Source organism: Fusarium verticillioides, chromosome 4 (genome assembly GCF_000149555.1).
Source record: "Fusarium verticillioides 7600 chromosome 4, whole genome shotgun sequence".
In the NCBI taxonomy this organism is placed as follows: Eukaryota; Fungi; Ascomycota; class Sordariomycetes; order Hypocreales; family Nectriaceae; genus Fusarium; species Fusarium verticillioides.
Window position 1 is genome coordinate 1,808,660 of NC_031678.1, and position 12,267 is coordinate 1,820,926.

Consider the following 12,267-nt stretch of genomic DNA (forward strand, 5'->3'; position numbering starts at 1 on the left):
GCTCTTAAACCTGGTGACTGCACTTGATTCATTCTCCCCTTCTATTTGTGGCTGCTCTAATGCCCTCCCCTCATGTTTTAGGTTTTTGTGGCTGATATTGAAGCAGTTTTGTTTATGTCTTAGTTACCTATGGGCCTGTTCCTGGGCCCTGTTCTTCTAGTTGCAGGCGCTTATAGGATAAGCATTAATTAACATTACCCTACAGAGTATATATAAAGTGTGGCTAAAGATGTATAGTCAAGAATAAATTAAGAAGAATTTCATTTTATATAAATACTTATTATATTCATAATCTATCTAACAAGATCTAATAATATAAGATGTTTTTTTTTTCTTATATTCAGCTTTATCCTTATTACATCTTAACAGTAAAATGTATACTTTATCTATAAAATGTATATAGTAGGTACTTATCTTAATATATAGATTCAATTTCAAGATATACCTGTTAACATAGCGAGCGACATTGAGGTTCACAAAAGCCGATATTAAACTATAAGTGAAATCATGGGTATATTTTGTCCTGACAACAATGCATAAAACGCCGGATCCGTAAGGGTATAATGCTGCCTTGCCACCGCTGCCTCTCTCCTCCACCTATTTCAATTGATGCCAAAAGTAACACCCTGTTTCTCTAATCAAGGCCCAGCCCGTACGAGAAATCAGTTATACAGACAAAAGTGTTCAACTGACCAACATGTTCCATACAACACCTCTAAGCCAAGTCTTTGCTCAATGGTGGCCGTTAACAACCAGAGGGCTACCATTAGCTCCTTTGCGTCTCTTGCTCGAGACCTCTGGCGAATCGTGACTTCGGGTCTCAAGATGGCTGACCCTGGTAGCCAGGCTATCCAATTGTCTCGCAAACTGAGCTGGCACGTAAGCAGCGATTTGTTGAGCGACACTGTCATGCCATTGCTTGGAGCTGAAGTTCTTCGCCCAGTCTGTCATCTGGACCAGCTGGAACTGGATATCATCGATCCCAGTCCTCGAGTCCTTGCGCACTTTTTCAACATCCTGGGTCATCACAGCAACCATACCCTTCAATGACTTAAGTTCAGTGCTCTCTTCCTCAAGGCGTTTTGCTGTGTCGTGTTCCATCTCATACATTTCTATTTTGTCTTCGCCGACGGACCGCTCCAACTCTTTGATTTGGTGGCCCAACTTCTTTGTTTCATCCGTATTTCGCCTCGACGTTGTGACATGCGCATCGAATTCCTTCTTGTTCTCATTCACGCTTCGTTTCAAACCTGTAACACGTCCATCAAGTGCCTGGATAGCTTCCTCTGACTTCAATGTACGGGCATTTGCCTGGTCAACAGTCTCGGCAACTAACCCAGAGGATATCTGGATCATCTCCGTACAACGACGTTTTAATGCATCTTCCAGTCTATCCATCTTGGGAGTGATCAGTTGCAACGTCATGTCCTTCGTCATGAATGCAGGAGTAGGTGTGGGCGTAGAGTGTTTGGAAGACCGTGCAGTGACTTCCGACATGAATTCCCTTAACTTTGGTAAATCTCTAACTAGTTGGTTAAGCTCCCCACTCGGTGGTAGTTCTTCAAGACGGCGTTTTATATCCGCAGGAGATGGACTTTCACCCAGGAGACGCTTTATGTCACCAGGAGGGGGCATTTCTTTAAGTAACCGCTCGAGATCACCATGAGGCGGGTATTTGGCAAGCAGCCGCTTGGTGTCCACAAGAGAGGGGAATTCAACAAGAAGCTGTCGAATTTCACCTGCAGGCGGGTACCCCTGGACTTTTGCCTTGAGGTCTTGGAAGTCTTGCAATGACCAGTCGGCGGCACTGGCCTGTAGAGTGTCGACGCTCTGCTGCAGAATGTTGGCCTTCTTTTGCTGTTCTTTAACTTGCTTGGTCAGAGGCTTTAGAGAGGTAAGCGTCGACAGGCGCGCCTCCTGAGACCCCTGGGTCTCTTGTATTTGTTCCACGGATGATCGCAGAGAAGTGATAGCTTCAGCTAAAGATTCCCCTTTTTGTGAGAGACTCTCTACAGCTGATTTTATGCCAGAAACGACACCATCTATGGTCTTTTGCTGTTCTCCCTGGCTTTGACATGTGCATTGTAAAAGCGAAATATCTTTTTCAAAGGACATTTGTTTTGCCCCTTGACTTTCAGAGGTTTTTTGCAAGGACAGCATTTCCTTTTCTAAAGAAGCTTGCTTTGCGCCCTGGTTATCAGATGTGCTTCGCAGCAATGTTATGTCCTTTGCTAGGGATTTTTGCTTGACATCCTGATTCCGAGAGGCAGTTTGTAAGGATGATATGTCGTGTTCTAAGGATTTATGCTTTTCTCCCTGCTTTTCAATGAGAGCAGAATTCTGCTCATGGAGCGACTTGACAGCCTTAATGCCTTTCGCAAGCCTGTCTGCAAGGTTTTCTGTGTCTTGCTGGAGCTTCTGTATCTTTGCCGGATCAGACTGACTTCTGATAAAGTTTATGGTGCGTCCCTGCATTTCAACTGTTGTCTTGAGCTGGTTATGCTCAGAAGACGTTGTAGGGGTAGCAGGCTGGCCTTTGTTGGCGGCTATCCTTTCTTCCGTTGTGGTGCTGACGCCATCGAGCTTCTGCTCGAGCCGGCTGAGCTTCTCCTCCAATAATTGGTGTTGCTGTCGGCCTTCTTCGACTTTATTTTCCAGAAGTTGGGTTTTCTTCTTCTCGAACTCAAGGCTGTCGACCAGTTTCTGGATCTCGCTATTATCTGGCCCCTGAGCGACTGCTAAAGAGTTTTTAAACCTGTTCAGCTCAGTCTGTAAGTAATCTTCCATCCACGCCTTCGTTGGCTGGTGGGGTTCCAGTGATTGTTGCAGCTCTGATGGGGAGTTCTGGAACTTTGTCGGAGAAGAGATTGCTCCTTCTTGGGTGTTGGATCCTATGGAAACCTGATCTTGCACGTATTGCTTCAACAATGAATCGAAAGTATCATAAAGCATTGGGTGCAACTCTTTGAGTTTTTGCTTAAAATGGTTCTTTTCGGTCTCGCATTTTTGGGTAGTCTGACGTTGCAACTCGTCAACAGACGGATAATCAGAATTTTTAGTAGTCGACCTTTTCCAGTCATGCAATATTTTCTTAAGCTTGCTATCAGCTTGGTTGTGCTGCATGCGTAGATAGGCTGCATGGCCGAGCAGGTCTATTACATGTGGCAGGCCTTCGAGTCTCGTGGCGCGTGGCTCGGCTGTAGCGGTCGATATTGAACCTAAATGGTGTATGTCAGCGATACTCTGGTCATGTACTTTCTCAAGACCTGGGCTCTTACCGCGATCACTAGCATTCGTTGACCTCCTGGAATAAGATCTTTCCGGGGGTGGTTTGCTATATTTACTGTAAGGCAATGCTTCCCCCTTCCCACCGCTCCTCCCCCGATCATAGTCTGCATCTCTGGAATGAGACGATTCATCTCGGCGGCTTGAGAGGCGGTCGGGGAATAACTCTGAGGGGGAGCTACCGGCTGGTCGGCGACCGTATCGATCGTCTCTACCAGCCATTGCGGCTCCGGTAGTGAAATGGAGCCTTGAGCATCCGTCGAAATGATGAATAAAGTGTTGAAGAAAGGACAAATGCCGTGCGCGCCGTTGGTTGCGGATCGAAAGTGGCCCAGGGAGGAGGGCGAGAAGGTATCGATGAGGACCGTATGCGACCGGATGAATTAAGGGGACCGAATAAGGACTGCGCTAAGTAGGTAACACCTTGTACCAGTGGGACACAAGGCCAAATAGGTACTGAGTTGGGTGGTGATCGGACAAATAGTTGAGTACGGCGGGAGGCAATCGCGTCGATGAATCGGTTGGGTGTGTGAGTACCTAGAGAGAGTGCGGCAACGCCTGCTAAGAAAACAAAGGAGAGTTAGAGAGCCTCGGGTTGCAGAAAGAACAAAAGGAGTGCGAGAGGGGAAGGAGAGGAAAAGCAAAGCGAAGCGTGTACATTGAACGAACGAGGATAGAAGAAGAGAGAAGAGGCGACACAAGAGCGGGAGCACGGATGTTGAGGTAAGGTAGTTAGCCGGGTCATGAAGAGAAAGAAAAACCGAGAAAAGATCTGAGAAAAGGACCAAACTAACTAATAAGGTATCCGTTACAACTGGACCAGGGCTACGCAGTGTGGAGTTCAGTTCGTGTGGATTATCATCATATGATATAGGTAGGTGGTTGCAGTTGAATTTCATCAAATAGGTAGCTTATGGGGCAGCTCAGTTGCTAAATATAATAGACCCCTAATCCTCGCTGAATCACGGCCTAAGCGATCAGAGTCTAGACTCATCTAAGAAAGAATAGCGGTTGGTCCGATGATAGGTGCTTGCCCAGATAATTGACACTAATGATTTTAGTCTCTATCAAGTGGAGGGGAAGCATCCTCTATTCTCGTCATACGGGAGAGGACAGCATAAAACGAGGACGGCATAGGGGCAAGTTATCTTGATAATGTATTTAGCATCTGCAAATAATTGTATATTAGATGACTTATCCACCTGACTCCTAGTGGAAGCCTACCTTAGGTACGGACTCGAGGAGATGATATTTGGATGTATAACCTTGTTGGGTTAGTTGCTCCAGCAGCTCGAGCCGAATGGCTCTCTCAGTCTCAGGTACCTAGGTACTCGCGTGTAATCACGTCCACCTCATGTAGCGCCGTATCGAGTTGTGGAGTCACATGGATTGATTTCACAAGAGTGAATCACTAGTGTGGCGGTGCACACCCAGCACATGGCGCTAAGCGCCGACTGTCTTGCTCAAGCGCTAAGCGATAGCCGCGTACTAACAATTTTTACTCGAAAGTTATGCGTAGGCTCGTGCCGTGCAGCTGTCGCGATCTAGCTCCTAGTCCTGCTCTTCAAGCTTTCTTCATCAAAGCCTTTGCCTTACAACAACTCAATTCCATAACGATCGCTTACATTACACTCGCGCATAACACGCGACAATATGGCTGCTGTAAGTAGAATCTGCTCATACCTTGCGCGCAACCAATCGCTAACAGTACATTTCCACAGCCTGTGATGACCGTGTCAGAGTCCAAAGACCTTCGAGGCTTGAACCTGATCGCAGCACACTCCCACATTCGAGGCCTTGGTGTGGATGCGACAACCCTTGAGCCTCGAGCTGCTTCTCAAGGTCTCGTTGGGCAGGAGAAGGCGCGAAAGGCCGCTGCTGTCATCTTGCAGATGATCAAGGATGGAAAAATTGCTGGCCGTGCCGTTCTCATTGCTGGACCTCCTAGGTATGCTTCCAATCGCCATTATCGTGCTGCGCGTATTGACACATATGAAGCACAGGAAAGACTGCCATCGCTATGGGTATGGCTCAGTCTCTAGGCCCCGATGTTCCTTTCACAACACTTGCCTCATCAGAAATCTTTTCGCTCGAAATGTCCAAGACCGAAGCCCTCACCCAAGCCTTCCGAAAGTCCATCGGTGTCCGGATAAAGGAGGAGAGCGAAATCATGGAGGGAGAAGTTGTTGAGATTCAGATCGACCGCAGCGTTACTGGGAGCGCAAAGCAGGGAAAGCTAACCATCAAGACCACCGACATGGAGGCAGTCTACGATATGGGTAGCAAGATGATCGACGCCATGACCAAGGAACGCGTTATGGCAGGCGATATTATCTCGATAGACAAGTCTTCTGGAAAGATCACCAAACTCGGCCGATCGTATGCCCGATCTCGCGACTATGATGCCATGGGTGTCGATACCAAGTTCCTCCAGTGCCCCGATGGAGAGCTCCAAAAGCGCAAGGAGGTTGTTCACACCGTCACACTACACGAGATCGATGTAATCAACTCAAGAACCCAGGGCTTCCTTGCGCTCTTCTCCGGCGATACTGGCGAGATCCGCAGCGAGATCCGAGACCAGATTAACACAAAGGTCGGCGAGTGGAAGGAAGAGGGCAAGGCCGAGATTGTTCCTGGCGTCTTGTTCATTGATGAAGTGCATATGCTCGATATCGAGTGCTTTTCGTACATCAACCGAGCTCTCGAGGACGACCTTGCTCCTGTGGTCATCATGGCCAGCAACCGAGGCAACTCCCGCATCCGCGGCACTGACTACCGCAGCCCTCACGGACTGCCTCTTGACTTCTTGGACCGAGTCGTTATTATCAACACACACGCATACAACCCTGAGGAGATCAAGCAGATCCTGTCCATCCGAGCCCAAGAAGAGGAGATCGATGTGCATCCCGACGCTCTCGCCCTTCTCACAAAGATCGGTCAGGAGGCAGGTCTCCGATACGCCAGTAACCTCATCAGCACCTCGCAACTTGTTTCTGCCAAGAGAAAAGCCAAGCAAGTCGAAGTCGGTGATGTGCAACGCAGCTTCCAGCTCTTCTATGATCCCGCCCGCAGCGTCAAGTTCGTGGCTGAGTCAGAGAAGCGCCTGATCGGCAACACAGGTGCAGTCGACTTCGCAGTAGGCGGAGCGGCCAGCAATGGCGATGAGAAAATGGATCTTAGTTAATTATAATGGCGATCACAGCCTGGCGTTAAAAGGGTATTGGGTTGTGAAGATGGTAGACATGAAGTGAGATGGACATCTGTATCATAGTGATTTGGGCGTAGAATGGGATAATACAAAAATCTTCAAACAGCACTCTAAAAATTAGTTTTACTCTCTCTCTACTCCTAGCGCACCAGTGATGACATCTCGTTTCAGAGAGGATATCTCCAGATGCGTAGTTGAATTCAGATCTTGTGGTGAGCAGTGAGAAGTCCTGAGATACGAAGTTTCTGCTGCGATTACTATATCTTGCAATTGGGCTTCGAATATATAATTGAAGATAACATGAGGCTTGTAGCTGAGTGTGTGATACCAGTAACAAGCCTAATAGGAGCGGTTTCTAAAAAAACAAAACTATATACCTGAAGTCATGCCACAAACATCACCCCTCTCCCAATATTATTCACGGCCTGGAGCCCCTTTCAAATCTTTGGGCAGGGCTGAGCATCAGTGGGCGTAATATTAAAGTGCTTCGAGAAGGGGTCATCAGTCGCAATACGAGGAACATGCTCAACAATACTAGCAATACGTTCGGACTGTTCTGCACCCCAGAAAGTACTGATAAAGGCAAATATGAGATCCAGTCCAGAAGTGACCTAAGAAGAGTATCGGATTAGGAACATCGACCGATTCGGGAGGTGATCAACGACTTACACCTGAAGAAGACCAGACTTTGCCATCGATGACATAACGAGCGGGAGATACCCAGTTCACTCTAGGACCCATCTCCTTGATAGTCGCCCATGCATTCTTGTTAGTCGTTGCTAAATGCTCATCCAAGACACCCGACCTAGCTGCAACGCCGGCGCCAGTGCAGATGGTCATCAATATCTTGACCTTGGGATACATCTTTGCAATGTAATCCGTGACAGCCTTGAGACTCGGGTTCCTCGCGCCAGGGCCACCAGGAACAATGAGAAGATCAAGATCCAGGTCGTCGTTGAATGTATTGGTAGGGGGGATCGTTGGGAAGAAGCTCGAGTTGAACTTGTTCATACCCAACGGGGCTGTGCTAACAGGTTCAAGCGTCTCAGCGATGAGGTGAAGGTTGAGTTGTTGGACACTGAGCGAGAGGATCTGGAGAGGATCTAGAGGACCGAAGACATCGATCATGTCGAGAGCCTGGAATAGAACAACTCCAACGTTGCGGATCTGAGAGCCCGTGATGGTGGGGACGATGCCTGGAGTTATACAAGTGGGCTCAGTATCCCGAGAGTAGTAAGGAACATGGTCTTCAGGCCTAGTAGTAGTTGAGGCAGAGCTGGAACTCAAGAGGGCGAGGCCACTGAGAAGAGAAATCGAGAACTGCATGTTCGTGAAGCGCCCTGATATAGAGCTTGCGTCAAGATAGGTATGTTCTGTAGTTGACAAACGCAAGATAGAATAGCAAAGCACACGCCTGTAAATGTTCTTGGACTACAGAGACACTCGACTATATATACTACCTGATATACATACCAAATAAGTAAGACCAAGAAATCCTTCACTCAATCCATAACAAATCCTCGATCCTCCGTGTTTTCAAAAACCTGCTCAAAATTGCGCTCAGCTTCCGGTAGCCATATGCAGCTCCCCGTCTACCAGTTACAGCCAGTCATTCTCAGGCTTTCATCTAATTGAAACCTTTTATAATTCTCCAGAGTGATCAAGCAATCCCTCCTAAACTTGTGAACCAACATCAAGGCCATCATCTTCCTCGTAGAGCTTAGACGACTTTAACAGCCTGCAGTGAGAGGTCGTTAGCGATGGAACAATGCCGAGTTTCCGCTGACTATTAGCCAGCCGATAACAAGATCACCTTGACTCGCTTCAGAGGTGCAACCCTGTTCAATACTCTGTCCGCTTAATCCCTGAACCCCTTGTTTCCATACTCATCAATTCCCTGATACGACACGTGGTAGGCCTAGGTCGTCATCTTGGCCAATGTCACTCAACAGGCGATCGTCTCTCTAGACTGGTATGGCTTCTTTATTTCATTCTCGTGTTTCTCGTGTAATGTACCTTCTCCAACCGCCTCGTCTCATGGGCTCATCATATAGAGACTAGTTTCTCTACATCTTCCCTCGTTCGTCTTTCGTTATTACCACCTCTTACTACTTCCATTGGGTATTCAACCACGCCAGTAAGCTGTGACGTCCAGCTGCTTGAAGCCATCTCTCTGTCCGTAGAGAATGTATTTTCCTTCCATGAACTCCTATACGCACTGGGGGACAGTCTTCCAATCCCTTTTGTCCTAATAGAAAACAAACACCGACCAAATCGCATGTCTATACACCGATATATGGCACGCATGGCACTCGATTGAGAAAGGGGGTTCAGATGCGCCCTTCTAGCGCAGCAAGTTGAGCAGCCAGTGCCTCGTTCCCTTTCAGTAGATCCTCCAGCCATTCCGCTGCCATCGCGAGCATAGTACTCTTACTGAAACCGCCTCCGCGAAGGCCAGGAACAAGATCACACAAGTCGTCAAACCCTTCTTTAATCAGAGTGCGCCGTTTTTGTTCACTCTTTATGTGGTTCTCGCGCTTCTGTTCTTCTGAAAGATTCTCTCTCGACACTTTGCTATTGTTTGCTGCGGACTTGCGACGTTTGCCCCCAGCAACGTCATCTGCAACAGCCGAAGTGATGGAACCTGCACGTTCCATTTTAGGTTTCCGCCTCCGCACAGGCTTCGGCGTGACTGTCTCTTCTTGCGCCTCTTCATCTGGAGTATCCTTGTTATTTCTGCTCTTCCGCCTTTTACGGGGGGGCGTATCAGCTTCTTGCACTTTCGTGAGCTCAGTCAATCTGCTATGAGGGAGCGGCCCCTTGGTATGAAGTGGGCTGCTGGGTCGCGTGTTATCGGCGCTCTTACTAGGCTCAAAACATTCAAGAACTTTGAGTTGTTCCTTCGTCAAGGACTCGGCGGTTTCTTTCTCCGAGTTGGGAGTATAGCCTTGAATGCGGTTGAAGTTGGCATCAGAACCCCACTGATATTCGGCAGGCGGTGCTCGATGCTGGCGCTTGTCATGGGATCCCATCATCCAGTCCGGGTAATGTTCTTGCTCGCTTGCTGCAACGCTACGTCGATGGTCTTCCTGGAATTCTTCTATAGGTTGGTGTCGTAGGTGGCCTACTGGAGGTCCTATTGGGTGCCTCTGTACCGAAGTATCAATTCCGTTGGAATTCTGGCGCTGATTTGGGCCGTTTTGAAGCAGAGTGGCCGCCGCGTTCAGAACATCATCGGGAGTGTGTCGATGCTCAGTCTGATGTTGTAAATGGGAAGGAGGAGGAGGTGGTGGTGGGGGCATCATATGGGAGCCCAACGGTGCCATGCCATGGAACTCGTTCAGACTATGGGAGAGTCCTTGGGCCGGCTCACCAAGTGAAGATCCTGGCTGTTGACCGAATGAAGTACTAGATCCCATGAAATGCGGAGGAAGTTCTAGCCAAGTATCGCTGAAATTAAGCCCCTCCCCGAAGGAGGGCATATTATAATGGTCGGCATTGATATCGTTGAAGAAGGACGTTAGATACCTGTGGTCGGTATCTGTCAAGAGAGGAGCTCCAGGTGCAGGCTCCGGCGGATCGTTGATCGGAGGATCTTGATCAGAGTCGAATGAATCTGTTCGGATTAGAGATTAGCGGACTGCTCCTTGTATTGGTGGATATGATGCGAAGGATAAGGATCTCGGCGAGTAGTTCACTTACAGCCAAAAAGCATAAAAGGGTCTGAGGGCGGCTGCGACGAACCCATCCTCGGAGCGTGCTGTACGGCGAGCATGGATGCGTCTTTTGTAATATGGGTTTTCTGGAAAGCTAGCGCTGCGCTGCAAGTGAGCCACAGTAGATGTATAATTTTTAGTGATTTGAAGGACTGAAAATAGCTGGCGGGGGTAGCACGACTCGACGGTGTAAATGGTAATGTTTCTGGGATGTTGTGCTTTTTCGTTCGGCATCAAGCGATCAGGACAATATCAAGCTATGTCTAGCACATGGTAGTTCAAGCCCACTAGGTTGATGGCAAGTGAGTACGCCTGGGCAAATTTCGATTCGCTTCACGTGAAGCGCAAAGAAGCTACTGTTGTGTGTGGCCGGAGTTTAGGAGGGAGTTGCTGAGTCGCGAGAAAACGAGGAGGAGCAGATCGATACGATTGTGCCGGTGAGTGGTTCGTGAATATATTATAGGCTCTGCGATTATATAGGCGGCATGTACGTTGCTGTTTTATGTGCTTCTTGGATAGAAGACAAGAAAATATGCTGACAGTCGAGTTTTGTCGCTGGAAGCAAACAGCTGTGAAAGGAAGTTGGAGAAAAGCCGCTGATGGTAGAGTTGCAGAGCTGGCTGCTTAAGCCATGGACGAGAAAGAAGAAGAATAATAAGAGCGACAGGGGATCAACACAAGAAGGGATTTAGTCTGGACGGGGAGTGCATGTGCTAAAACGTGCATTTGCTGCGTCACATCACACCCGCAACCTAGACCTAGATGAAGACAAAGAGGGGACAAGTAGGGCCCGGCATCTCCTGCTTCTTCATAGGATGGCTTCTATGCTCCTGGCCGGGAAAGGTTTAGAGATTTTTACCATAGAGGTCAAATGGTAGCGGGCCAGAAAAAGGATGTGATGGGAGGGTTGGGATCGTGGAGGAGGTGGTGTTTAACTAGGTAGGTACCTAAGGTAAAGCGGTTTACTGTAGGTAGGTAGGCTACCTATAGTACCTAGGTTGGAGGAAAGCGGCGGGAGCCCACCGAGACTGTCCAGGGCAGAGGAACGGTACGGCAGGTGCAACTTGGAAGGCGGACCGTGAGTACCTAGGTAGGTAGTAGCTGAGACTTGTATGGAAGGTCGTTTTGTTTTTGGGGAAATGCATCCAAGGACCAGGCGTGCACGGTAATTGGACCCATTGGCCCATGTTGAGCATGTTCAGGACCGTCTTAGCCATGTGGGGTTGCCTCGGAGCATTAGAAGCACTCAATCTCCAGGTACTTTCTACCTTGCTCGACCTGATCCATTGCGCTCTAGTCATTAATCAATCCCCCATGCTCCCCTCCCCAGGTCACTGTGTCACCTGCAACTTTCATCGACGTCGACCAGAGCCGTTTAGCCTTTCCAAAACGCTTGGTTTTGAGTGTTCTCAGGGAAATCAGATCGTGGGTGATGTTCAGCGAGTCGAGTCGGGCGTCTACCAAAACCATAAAGTGATCCAAGCCCCCGCGCCTTGTTCAACAATTACCAAAGCTCTTTCAACACATTCGTCGTTACATCCCCCCGAGACTCCCGGTAGGGTAAGGTACAGTACCTGCTGCCCGTCCTGTAGGTATGGGTATGGGGGTGTTCTATGGGTCGGATCACCTCGTCATGACGTATCCGTATATCCATAGTCTATGGGACTATCACATGCTTGAACCCTCTCTCATCTTCAGCACTCCCAACAGCTCTATTCTGCGACCTTGGTTGACGACGCCTCATCTCCAGCTGTCATTCATTCGCCCAGCCAAGCCCTAAGAGTTAGACAGTTCGTCCATTCTTGATTGGCTCTGTTTCTACTGCTGAGAGACTCGGGGAATCTAGTCGTCTTGGCGTTGCACGCAGTTGACTTACTGCAGATAAGTTTGCGGTCACTTGACTCGATTTACTCACCTGTAGTCAACAACACGATGAGGCTGAACCAACAATATTGCATTGTTTGAATCAGCCATAGCCACAAGCACATGCATGCCTCTTTGTTCCCTCGAAAGTGACTAAGACCTTTTTTTCTTTTTTTTTTTTCCTTCTACATCGAC

The 12,267-nt window shown here is 48.5% G+C and overlaps 4 protein-coding genes across 7 annotated transcripts; 1 reads left to right on the forward strand and 3 right to left on the reverse strand.

Annotated features, from left to right (window-relative positions):
• Positions 1-375: 375 nt before the first annotated feature.
• FVEG_04929 (hypothetical protein) lies at positions 376-4,174 on the reverse strand. 4 transcript variants are annotated; one of them, XM_018892886.1, is made up of 3 exons: positions 4,080-4,165; positions 3,279-3,846; positions 376-3,218 (listed from the first exon to the last, which is right to left on the reverse strand). In XM_018892886.1, exons 2-3 carry the CDS (start codon positions 3,505-3,507, stop codon positions 733-735), a joined length of 2,715 nt encoding a protein of 904 aa, XP_018749669.1. In that variant the 5' UTR covers positions 3,508-3,846; positions 4,080-4,165; the 3' UTR covers positions 376-732. The 4 variants fall into 4 exon arrangements, with proteins under 4 accessions (XP_018749669.1, XP_018749667.1, XP_018749668.1 ...); XM_018892885.1 differs by having other exon boundaries at positions 402-3,218; positions 3,944-4,174; XM_018892884.1 differs by having other exon boundaries at positions 3,279-4,174.
• A 638-nt stretch (positions 4,175-4,812) lies between these two features.
• Positions 4,813-6,631, forward strand: FVEG_04930 (RuvB-like helicase 2). The gene is made up of 3 exons (XM_018892887.1): positions 4,813-4,947; positions 5,007-5,233; positions 5,284-6,631. The coding sequence occupies exons 1-3, from the start codon at positions 4,939-4,941 to the stop codon at positions 6,467-6,469; spliced, it is 1,422 nt and encodes a 473-aa protein (XP_018749670.1). The 5' UTR covers positions 4,813-4,938; the 3' UTR covers positions 6,470-6,631.
• Positions 6,632-6,930: 299 nt separating this feature from the next.
• On the reverse strand, positions 6,931-7,819 carry FVEG_04931 (hypothetical protein; the record flags this gene model as incomplete). Its single annotated transcript, XM_018892888.1, has 2 exons — positions 6,931-7,104; positions 7,163-7,819. The coding sequence occupies 2 exons, from the start codon at positions 7,817-7,819 to the stop codon at positions 6,931-6,933; spliced, it is 831 nt and encodes a 276-aa protein (XP_018749671.1).
• A 1,004-nt stretch (positions 7,820-8,823) lies between these two features.
• On the reverse strand, positions 8,824-10,268 carry FVEG_04932 (hypothetical protein; the record flags this gene model as incomplete). Its single annotated transcript, XM_018892889.1, has 2 exons — positions 8,824-10,109; positions 10,196-10,268. The coding sequence occupies 2 exons, from the start codon at positions 10,266-10,268 to the stop codon at positions 8,824-8,826; spliced, it is 1,359 nt and encodes a 452-aa protein (XP_018749672.1).
• Positions 10,269-12,267: the final 1,999 nt, after the last annotated feature.

Coding starts and splice junctions, on each gene's coding strand:
- FVEG_04930 (XM_018892887.1), top strand. Junction 5,234..5,283: donor CTCATTGCTGGACCTCCTAG/GTATGCTTCCAA, acceptor ACACATATGAAG/CACAGGAAAGACTGCCATCG.
- FVEG_04929 (XM_018892883.1), bottom strand. CDS start 3,507: ATGGCTGGTAGAGACGATCGATACGGTCGCCGACCAGCCGGTAGCTCC.